General features: G+C 42.3%; 1 protein-coding gene across 1 annotated transcript in view; it reads left to right on the top strand.

Moving 5' to 3' along the window:
- Nucleotides 1-12,055, top strand: part of specc1 (sperm antigen with calponin homology and coiled-coil domains 1) — a 70,481-nt gene that overhangs the window by 28,026 nt on the left and 30,400 nt on the right. The window contains exons 4-8 of the mRNA XM_080483258.1: nt 1,071-2,626; nt 4,803-5,010; nt 5,504-5,577; nt 7,273-7,448; nt 11,290-11,453. Of these exons, the coding sequence (XP_080339384.1) occupies nt 1,071-2,626; nt 4,803-5,010; nt 5,504-5,577; nt 7,273-7,448; nt 11,290-11,453 (2,178 nt within the window). The remainder of the gene's footprint in view (nt 1-1,070; nt 2,627-4,802; nt 5,011-5,503; nt 5,578-7,272; nt 7,449-11,289; nt 11,454-12,055) is intronic.

Below are 12,055 nucleotides of genomic sequence, written 5' to 3'. Positions count from 1 at the left end.
TGTTAACAAACTCATTATTCCAGCATGGCTGTGTAATGAGTCGATTAGCCTCTAATTTCCAGTGTCGAGCCTTCTATGTAGAACAGAACTTCTTTGTATTACAGGATGTTAATGAACAATCGGGGAAACAAAGTCGTGTGACTGCTTGCATTGCAGGTCGTGTCAAAAACGAGTTTGAAATTCAAATTTATTAAAAAGTAAAATTTTTCTCAAATTAAATAATTATTTGACACTGTTCACATTATCTGTGTTTGTCCTCTTAAAAATAAGGCAACATTTCTGTTTTTCTATTTACAATTACTTGCATTTTATAGTTTGAAATCACATTTATTCCATCTTTAAAGAAAGAACAGTCTCTTCAGTGTCTCTCTTCACTTAACACTGTTAATAATTCTTAACACCTTTGTAAAAAACTCTAATAGAAAAATGTTTATTTGGTTTTTTTAATCAAGTGAAAAATACAATTCATGAAATGACACTTACTGTGAAAATACAGTTAATCCTTTTTAAAATAAACTTGATTTCTTTCGATCAGACTCAGACTTTTTGATTAAGAAGATTGTTGCAGGTACACATGGACTCTTTAAACAGACGCATATTTTATAAAATAAAGCTGAATTATCTTTTCCAGACATTTTAAACTATTGAATTTCAACAAGTTTGAAGATTTAGGTCTTGGAGGAAATTTGCCGTCATGTTATTTCAGTTGTAATTTTGAGAAATTAATTACCCAGTTTTAACCTTGTAAATATTCTTTTAATCTTTGTATTTTGGACAATTCTACGTCTTATTGAGCCAGTTTCTCTATAATTATAGTAAGTGTTGTTGTGCTGAGGTTATAATTTGTATTTAGCATTAAGGTTTTAACACTGATTCTGAGATCAAGATTACCAGACATTAAAGAAGCACAGATTACCTACAAAACAGAAGAGGTGGAGTAAAGAAACAAATGTTCACATTAGACGTCAGACTGCCAATTGCAATCCACATGGATTTAAAATTGTACATCTTAGTATTTATTTACATCAACCTGATTTTAATACAACTTTTTGGTTATGTCCGTGTTGCAGCTGCTCAAACAGCCAAGAAGTCTGGTATCCCGGCTCTTCGAGAAATCCCAACCACCATAACAAGAGACCGCACCTCCCTCAGGGACCAACTGAGGAGCTCTTCGACGAAGAGAATGGTTTCTAGTGCCAGCACGTCCAGCCTGTCCACTCTGGCAAAACAGACACGTAATTCAACCAAGTCGCGCTCGGATGCCGAAGGCCAGGAAAAGAACCTCCTGGAGTGCCAAGTGAAGGAGCTGCTGGCCGAGGCCAAAGCGAAAGACCTGGAGATCAGCAATCTCAGGACAGAGCTGCAGCGGTGCAAGGGTAAAGCTTCGGCCGCTTCCTCTTCACCATCATCCGGCTCAGTTTCGCGGCAGGAGTCGGTGGATCGTGAGCAGGAGCAGGTGGCCGAGGCTCTTGTGCTGGTCGCAGAGTTGAGGGAGAAGAATGGGAAGTTCCAGAGAGAGCTGGCAGACCTCAGGGAGGAGAACCAGACACTGAAGGAAAAGCTGCTCTCCTTGGAGGCCTCTCCTCTCTCTAGTACAAACACAGGCTCGCCTTCAAAGCTTTTGGTGAATGGCCTCTCTCCAGACTCCTCTGCTCCTCAACAGGACAGTCTTCCCTCTTCTGCTAGCCCGCTCAAAACCTCTCTCTCCTCCAGCTCTGACATCACGAAGGAGTCGGCTTCACCTGACTCCTCAGAATTTGAGAAGATCCCATCACGCTCTGAATCGACAAGCAGCGGTGCCAGTGGGGCAGCACCTGGAGCAGCGGGAAACAGTTCGGGCTGCCAGGATGCGTCAGTGCAGAGTCTAACAGAAAAGATTCACAAGATGGAAGAGAGCCACCACAGTACCGCCGAGGAACTGCAGGCGACACTTCAGGAGCTGTCTGACCAGCAGCAAGTCGTACAAGAGCTGACCGCTGAGAACGAGCGGCTGGCTGAGGAAAAACGCCTCCTGCAGACGTCGCTTCAACAGCAGAGGGAACGTCTGGAGATGATGGCCCAGAAGAATGAGACGCTGGCTGTCCGGCTGCAGGAGCAGGCTCAGGCTCAGGCCCAGAGGGAGGAGGAGCTGGGCAGTCAGGGGCCTCGGCTGGCCGAGCTGGAGCAGAGGTACTCCGAGCTGGTGGAAAGTTCACGCTTCGAACGGGAGAAGCTGGTGGACATCCAGCAGCAGCTGACAGGCAGCCTTCGGGCCCTGGAGGAGGAGCACCAGGAGGCTCAGGGTCAGGTGCGCTTCCTCAGAGAGGAGATGGACAGGTTGCAGGCCCAGCTGGACAGAGAGCTGGAGGTGGGAGGTCAGGCAGCACAAGCTGCAGAGGAGCAGAGGGCGGCAGCAGAGTCTCTACGGCTTGAAAACAGTCGGCTAAAGGCGCAGGTGGACATTGAGAGGCAAAAGGTGGGTGAGCTGAAGGCCATGCAAAGCGCCAGCGACAGCACGGAGCTGCAGAATCTGCTGAAGACGGCGCACACAGAGAGAGACAGGCTCGAGGTGGAGCTGACTGAGCTGAAGGAGGAGCTGCAGCAGGCCAAGGTGGACTCGGAGCACATGCAAACCTCAATGTCCAAGGTAGGAGAAATAAGGATGGAGTTTATCACACATATGGTTTGATTGATACCTGATACAGTAGAGACACAGTAAAGATGTCTTGGTGAATAACCTTCAGAAACACTAAGAATATTAGACAAGGTATTAGTATTTAATGCATTTAGAAGCAGATATTTCTGTAATTATTTAGACTGTTGTTTCCCATTGTGCTGAACTACAATATTTCTGTACTGTGCAGAATTACTGTAAAGCTTTTTTTTTTTCTAAAAACAAACAAACATTTTGATCTAATATCTGGAGTTTTTAATATGGCCATCATAAGCCATTAAAAATACCTTTAAAATACTTTCTTTTTTAAATATAGTCAAACGCAGAAGACCACACAAACAGTGATATTCCCACAAGCAATTTAGAGCCATCGATTAACGTTGAATGTATGTCCTGCACATTGAAACCCAAGTACCCATAGAAAAGCCATTAAAACAAACCAAACACATTAAAGCAAAACAAGTTAACATGAAACGTTCATAGTGTCGGGAGCAGAATCACAGTATAGCTTACAGTAGTTATCCCTTGTAATTCATTGCAAACAAAGCTTTCAAACAACATGTTTTATTTACTTCATGTGGACATTAACTGTTTGTAATGTCCACTTGCTGTGAGGAGAGAGAGCTGCATGTACGAAGCACAATATATATTGTTTGTTTATTGTTATTTAAATCATTCAAAGACAAAATATACTTTGTTTTAATGGTGCTGCCGAGATATCTCCTGAAGTTAACAAGCAAACCACCTCACTTTGCGCTGAATAATGATGGTGTGTTGAATCCCATTAGTGTCGAGCCTGCTCACTGTCCAGCAATAAAAACATCTTGCTGCTGGTCACTGTCCTGTTTACTAAATGGAACAGTAAACAACAATGAGTAACAACAACTTACAACAAGCTGTCAAAACCTGGGAGACTGGCTGCAGACTACTTAGCAGGTATTACTTGGATCCTACATGCTGTACCTTTTAATGAATAAGATAGATTTTAAATATCTCTGATTTATTCTCCCTCTGTTGACGGAGCAAAAATAAAGGCCCTCAATGATTTGAACATGGCAATTAAATATTTCAGAGCTGGTATTGGGGACTTTGCTTCACCACCAGAGCTCATGAACTCTTCTCTCAAATCGTCTTCAGATGTCTCCCATTAGTCGCTTTGTTTTTTCCCCTAATACGCCACGAAATACAAGAAAAGCTGAGGCCCAGCGTGGGTTTGGGGTCACGTCGGTGGCTGTTTCTCCAAAAACGAGGCGTGTCACCATCATTTTAATGATGTCATTATTATTGGGCTGCGACTGAGGTGCCAACTGGAGGGCGATCCAACCGTGTGTGCAACCCTGTGAGTCACCCTGCTGTTCTCTGCCACGTGGGTGTGAGGGAGAGGCCGCTTCATAACTTCATGCACAAACATCCCCAGCTATTAGAGCCACATGGAGAACGGCCTGCCCCGCTACATCATCTGCTTGTTTTAGAACAACAACAACAGCAGGAGCTGCAGCAAAGGACACGGAGACAGTTTAAGATCTAACGCCTCCTCTTGTATCACCTGATTATCTGCCAAATGGTCAGGGTGGGGCATGGATTTCTAACTGACACTGCACAGATTGGTTTACAATGTGTGGAGAAGAGTAAATATATCTAGCCATTCGTCCATCCATCCATTGTCCATGCCACTATATCCAACTCGTGGCCTGATATGATTACATTTTGGTTTGTGGTTCCTTCATACACGACTCAGTTGGTAGAGCAGATTTTCCTCCAAGCCCAAGTCTGCAGATTGATCCCCCGTCCCGCCCTGTTCGTGTGTCTATGTGACCTCGGGTTTGACACTGATAATGGATTTCTCCCAATAGTGTGTCAGTCCCTTGTATACCCCTCCTCATCATTTGTGTGTGAATGATTGCATGTGCCAATGGGCAAATGTGATTAATTAGGACTGCTGAAGCAGTGAAAATATTCTAATTAAATTCTGATAACTGCTTCTCCTCTTGGTCCAGCCTTCACTGATACTAAATATCCTTACTGCTGGTTTGTGAAGAGCCAATATAAACTGTTCCTTGAGTCAGTGGTGATTTATGAGCCCATATCTTTAACATATTCCTAGTAAGTTGTTTTCTTTTGACAGAACATGTGTCTTCTGTCTTGTCAGGTGGAGGCCAAATACCAGCAGACTGAAGAGCGAGCGGAGTTGAGGGAGCAGGAGCTGAGCACCAGGGTGGCTTCTCTGGAGGAGGCCGAGACTCAGGCTGAGAACCAGGTGAAGGAGCTGAAGGAGACCATCTTTGAGCTGGAGGACCAGGTGGAGCAGCAGAGAGCTGTCAACTGCCACACCAACCAAGCTGTGCTGGACATGGAGAGTACGTTCACTTCTCTCACTCAGAAACATGAAGTACTCCGTAGATTCCGACTATAAATATGGTGGCAGTCGAAATCGCTGTTGAAAATTAATTTTACCAGGTGTAACTAAAACATTGACAGGAATACAGTTACTGCGGGGTTGTGTGTATTAATCTTATACATGATGTCGCAATTCTTTATGAAATCAACATCCAGAATGAGTGAACATTGTGACTTAACCGTCTTTGATTCACCTTGAATCTGGTTGGATTACGTAAGGTTTCACTATTTATATTTAAATTGGCTGCTTTGAATCCTACATGAGATTAGTAGTATTACTGCAGCAACTCCTGAAAGATTATAAAAACGTCTACGACTTTATACTTTTAGTTACCTCCTGTATATCTTTCATACAGCACAGCTAGGGATAAATACTGTTATCATAAAAAAGGATAGTAATCCAGCTTCAGTTCAGAGAAGCATTTGTTAAAGTTCTTGAATTTAACGTTGCAGATCTTGTCAAAAAGTTGGAGGAGCAAAAAGTTGAAGCCGACCGACAACTCAAATCTTTCAACAGACAGATGAAGGTAAGAAATCCTCAAGTGGATTTATGATAATGTGACTCTGACTGGTTTTTATTTTTTTCTCAGTGTTGTAATTTGCTGAATTGAAACCACCAATGAATATAACAGAAATATATATATATAAAACACAGTTCCATTTTCTTTTTATTTATTCTTTTTAATCACTACATTTTTGCAAGGAACATTAGTGGGACGAAGTAGTCAAGCTCAGTACATAAGTTGTGTTAAATCTTCTCTGCTAAATGTTCCGTGTGATCAATAATAGCATTTCAGTTGGTATTCAAAAAAAAATTTATTTAAAGAAAGGTAATTCATTATTTAAGTGGTTGCTGTTAATGTTTGAAATCTGCAAAGTAAGAACAAATGTTAAATATAGGTGCGTGCCAGTTTTGGGAGCGTGGTTATGGAATGGATTTAATGAACAGGCGTAATTCTCTGTGCATTTTCAAAAAGAGTTTAAGATGTAAGATAATTCAAGGTTATGCTGTGAATTCTTATTTTGAGATTAACTTTTTATCCGAAAAGTGATTTCTAATTTAAACTGTCTTTTAGTTTTGTATTTTGAAGGTGCAGGGTCGGCAAAATGAGCCACAGGCTTCAGCCGATTCCTTTATCAGTTGCTGGACGGTTAATTTCTTGTAAGAATGTTCTTGTTTGCTGCTTTGTATGAATGCAACTGAAATAAAAATATCTATCTAAAGCCAAACAGCCACCTCATAAAAATACTCCTTAATTTAATTTTGTTTTCATCACATTTATCCGCTGCAGAAACTCTCATAGCAGCAAATTGAGATGGAGAGTCCAAGGTGACGCTTCTGAGTGTGAGTCAGTGAGAAGATTTGGGTGGAGTGTCGTTTTAAGTTCAGGATGAAGCTTTTTCTGTTGAAGTGACCTCTCGGCCTTCTTTCCACTGAGCTTTGTATCAACGGTGGTTTGCAACTTGCTGGTGGGCTGTTCAGAGCTGCAGCTCTGTATTTTTGGCTCATTTTTCTCCGTCCATGTTCATCTTCAGTCACTTCTGTTGACACAGCTGCTTTGTAAAGGTTTCTTATATTTCTTTTATTGATCTGATTTATTTAGAAATGATATTTTTATAAGTGTAGGTTCTTTATTTATTTTTATTTTTTAAAGACAAAATATTCCATCGATATTCTTCATACCATACAACCTTTTAACATAGTGACTTAAAAGACAAAAAACAAAAGCTATTTTTGTCTTTGGTTCTAAGGTAAAGCTGAAATATCTATTTGCAAACTTTCAAAGGATGTCTTCTGTTCTTTTCTTTTGATTTAGATTTATTTTCTTGTCTTGAGATATTAAGGTTTTCAATGTCTTTCTGATGTTAGAAGTGCTTTTTGAGATTTGTTGCACTTTAATTTGCCGCGATGTTTTGGTTTTTCAGACATGTTTGAACGGCCTCACTGGTTGATATTGTGGATCTAGTAAACACTGGCTATGCAGTGGCTTTACCGGGTTTTAAGTAAACATTCATCAGTCCATCTGCTATACCACATTTTCCAATGCAGTGTTACAGGATACACTCTCCTGTGTTGCAAACTGCACACAGGAAGTAGAGCAGAAACGTCACCCCCCATCTCTTGGATCCAAGCTCATACAATATGAACTGGTGCAATGAATCTAATCCTAACCACTACACCACCTTGATACCTGCACTCATGACTGCGTCCGCGTGTTTAGGATGAAAAGGAGGAGTGGCGTCGTTTCCAGGCCGACCTCCAGACGGCCGTGGTGGTGGCCAACGACATCAAGGTGGAAGCTCAGCAGGAGCTGCGTACGCTCCGGAGGCAGCTGCAGGAGGAGCAGGACCGCAGCGCCAAGCTGACCGCCGACCTCGAGGCCGTGCAGGGAGTCAGGTACCATCTTCACCATCCTCCACCGTTTCACTTCCTCGTCATCCTACCCGACCCCACCCCACCGCTCCCAGCCATCTCCTCCAGCTCCCCTCGTTTAGCATCGGGCTGCAGTTCCTTTCTCTCTGAACATATGTGGACATGAAATTACCTGCCAGAGTCTTGCCAACTCTCCACCCAGAGCCATGTTTCATGGGAATAAATCTCTTAGTCAAGAGGTTTCCAAAAAAAAAAATCCCTGTCTGGGATCAAATCAGGATGTTTCAGTGGAGATAATACTTCATTCATATCTTGGAATTTCACATGATGAAATCCTTGGGGTGTAAGAGGTGTGGTGCCTGGGATTTGGCAGACTCTGACAGTAAATGAGCGGACTCCTGCAGTATTTCCCTCTGTGTACTCTACTCCTTTAAGCTGCTGCCCTCTCTGTGTCTCCCTCTTTTAATTTTCCAAAAGTAACATTCAAACCTCACAGTGCAACCACATCATAACGACCAGACGCTGTGATTAAAGGTAGAAGTGGTGGCTGATCAGCTCTCATGACAGATGCTGCGTTGATGAAAGTGAAATTATTAAAATATTCCACACTCGTGTGTCAAAAACTATTTCAGAGTTCACAAGGTGCTGCAGGACAGTAGCCACGCATCAGTGTGATCAATGTATTCATAAAGAGCATTGCCGTGTTTCTTGTGTGATTACATAATTGTTTAAGCGTGATAATATAGTGTTTTCGACAGTTTTGTCCCTTTTCTGTTGTCATACTTTTTGTGGCAAACTTTGCTCATATTTGTGACAGTACAGCACGTTGGTTATCTGTGTGGTCAGTCATGGTTAGCTGTTTTCATACATTGCAATAGTTCCTCCCGAGTAATTATAAGTATATCAAAATCAGACGTGTCATTCATTTCGAGGTCGTGCTGTAGGTGTTAAAGGTCCCATGAACTGACGATCGAGTGATATTTGTGTGATTCCCTCACAAAAACGTCAAAGTAGGAAGCGCTTCAGCTGTGATTGACGTCAGTCTGCAGAGAAAACCGCTTGCAATCCCGCATATGTTTCTATTGGAAGCAGAATTTTTAAACACACTTCTTCTGCAATAAATCGGGTCAAGTCCATGAACACTTAGCCAAAATACGAGGTAAACTCTGCCGTTTTTAAACGGATGACAGCACTGGTGTTAGGCAGCAGCTAAATCGTTAAACTTTCCCAAAGATTAGCTGTTGCGCTGCGTCCGCTCCCCACCTCCAGCAGCCCCCTGTGATGATGAGTCAGAGATGTCCTGTCGAGCCTCCCTGTGTAACGTCCAGGTGAGTCCCATGCCCTGCCAGGCCTCGCTCGGCCAGCCTGCCTCTCTCCCTGCCCTGTGTGCTGCTGCTGCTGCTGCTGCTGCTGCTGCTCAATGACTTCCTGTCTGTGTTTGGCTTGGTGTTGCTGCTTCAGCCTGTCTGACCCTCGTCTGTCTCCTCGTGCTGGCTGGCTGCACCTTCAGGGCTTTCTGACCTTCTGCTTTGCCTGGTTCCTTCAATCTGTAGCTCAAGTAGATGTATCTGGTGCCACCTGCTGTCCTTTCAGTGAATAACCCTACAACTCTTTTGGTCGAATAGCAGGATGGTCTGCACGGCATGACTGGAATAAACTCATGCTATGCGTCATCTGCAACAGATACATTTGCAAAGCGTCTTCATCACCGGGTGATTTAGCCAAACTTTACTTGATGAGTGACTGTATTAATCCCATGAGGTATGCATGGAGCAGAGTTTTTTTTTGTTTTTTTTTTAAAGTCTGCGAGTGCCCAGAGATCTGGCTTTCACAATAACATTAGGATAAAATGATTGTATAGGTATAAACACAAAGAATTTGCAGCAGTTGTATCTCTTCATCCTCCTCCTCTTCTTCCTTGCAGGATGAGCGCTGGAGCCACCTTTGATACAAAGACGGCAGTAGAAGGGCACTAGAGAAAAGCCCCTCACCTCATCACCCTGTGAAGACAATGTTATTGTTGCACTTACCATGTCAATGAAAATACGATAAACGGTAAATCAGTTTTATTGCAAGCGGCTGTGACCGTTTTACCTGCAGTACTTAGAACAGACTCAAGGCTTCTATCTCTTTACATTAGGACTTTTTGTACAACATCACAACACTTTTACTTTCTAAATAAATGTATTCTTTATGTTTGTGATTCCCTTGTGTTGAGGAGGTGCCATATGTTCGAAAGACTCCTTTTTATATTGTATGAAGCTGCTTTGTGCCTTTTTAAGAAAGTGAAGAAGATTAAAAGTGTCTCAACTGTCATGAAAAATATCATGGAAAACAGATTTCAGACTCCAGGCATTCAGCCAAAACAAAGTCAAGCTGGTAAAAAGATAGAAAAAAAGATAAATCTGATTTTAAAGTGACTCAACAGGTTGAAAGTGGTTCTTCGTGTTGAGCTGGACCTCATGTGTTATTTTTCTGACTGTCTGTATGAGTCAAATTACTTTCACCTCTATTAGTTTACTTTAAACCGCACATGTATGATCTGTAAATCAGTGAGAGTTGCTCTGATGCAGACTTTGATCTTGTGTTTGGTATAAAATACAGTGTCGTTGTTAGCCACTAGATGGAGCTATGAACACTCAATAACCATGGATTGTTGTCAACGCCATGTATCATCTGCTCTGCTTCAGTTTGAGTCATTTTTTGACAAGTTTTAAATCCACAAAGTTACCCTTGATACTATACTGCCTGAATCAAATGATCAAACTGCCACAAACACACTCAGCTGAACCTCAGGGTCACTTTTTACTCTCCGAATACATACCCAAAGGTTAAAAGGTTCACAGACCAAGTAGACTGTGTTAAAGATTGCTGAAATGATATTTTACCTTTTAAAATCACTTTTACGTGATGGTTTCCTCTACAAACACAGTTTTAAGCAACATAATTTAATTAGAAGTTCTAAAAGAAACTTATTTTATTAAAAATTCATGGAACATGCCTCTGATAACGTCCTTATGATTAATTAAGAGATTTAGATGTTCCTGTGGTGTCTCTTTCAATGAACCAAGTTCTGTAAAGTTTTTTTTTTAAGGATGTGCCACATAATCTCAGCTTAAAACCTTTACAGATTACCACTTACTGTAATAGTGTATTGATTTACAGTCGCAGGTTCTCAGGTTCTACGTAAAATTCCCTTTTGAAAGCCATATTGTTCAGCCAGGAAACATTGCCACTGGTGCTAAAATGTAAACATCTGGATAAACGCAAAGTAGCATGGAGACAAAGCTGAGTTTTCACCCGGGTGATCGCTCCGTGTCTGTTAGGAAACCACACAGCGAATGTCCTGTTAATTTATTCTGACCAGAAAGACTTGTGACTGGGTTTCTGCCTGTGAAAAAAGTAAATGAAAATGTATTGTATTGTCTGTTTTGACTGTTGTTCATTAGACCAATAAATAAGTGAAACCAGTCCGACGGCGGTCGTGTCGTTTGTACTTTGTGGAGGTGAGTTGAGTAATTCTTTGCCATTCATTCGTTATACATCACTGATAGAAAGGCTCCAGATGCTTCACTGTGCAGCTTTGAGTCCAACGTTCGCCAGAAGCTACGGTTGGGACGTGCCTTCACGACTGGGATTTGTTCACGTTCTGCTTCACAGATTTCGATCTATCTCCAGCTGGTCTTTGCTTATTGGCATTTCGGACTGATATGACGACATGTTGTCGATACTCCGAGCAGCACCTCAAGATAAAGTCCTGAAGTCAGGGCTGTCACATGTTGTCTCTCCACCTTCTCCCACCCTCAGCAGTGCATGTATACTCTATACGTCTCTACACAGCAACTGTGTTCGTTGTGTCTGCCAGGTCCCACGGCGACGAGGCGAGAGCGTCCGACTCGGAAAACGGCCGTCACTGGTGTGACACCTCCGTGATCCCGACCACCGCCAGCAACGCCGGCAGAGACCCCGACTCGGAGCCCGGAGCTACTGTCAAATCCCTCATTAAGTCCTTTGATACTGTTGGACAGAGTGAGCACAAACACGTCAACACTCAGACACACACACACACACCGACGGGGAAATCCCACCACAGCAGTGTGCCTGCAGAGCAGAGCAGCTGCTGGGCAGGGGGACACGCATACCTGTCATTCTCTGAGGGTGACTTCATGTAACCCTGGACAGGGTGGAGGGGGTTTCATGTTTGTCACTAAAATCATTTAGCGCCCACAGAAAGATAAAGCGATGGATAAATCCCCAAGATATTCTGTGAAGGTCCTTCTCACCACCTTTGATTACCAACATTTCATCATGTATCTATAAATATGACACGAGTCCAATATCTAAATCTGAGTTTTAACAGGATTAGATCGAATGAAAGTGCTTTATTCAGCCAGACTTTCAAAACTATTCAGTTTGATGTTCTAAACCCAAAATTATAACTTTTTAAAAAATGGAATATGGTAAGTTCACAAAACTACAATTAACATCTGAAATATATAATCAACGTATAACTAAATTGGACTAACAAGACATGTAACCACCATAATAATAGAACGGTTCGGCGAAAATAGCTGTTGAATCAGTATTTGAGTATTTATGGTGTGATACCTCACACTTCACTTTCGCCGTAA

The sequence above is a fragment of the Lipophrys pholis genome (assembly GCF_963383615.2).
Source record: "Lipophrys pholis genome assembly, chromosome: 16".
NCBI lineage: Eukaryota > Metazoa > Chordata > Actinopteri > Blenniiformes > Blenniidae > Lipophrys > Lipophrys pholis.
This window is presented reverse-complemented; position numbering and strand designations above follow the sequence as displayed.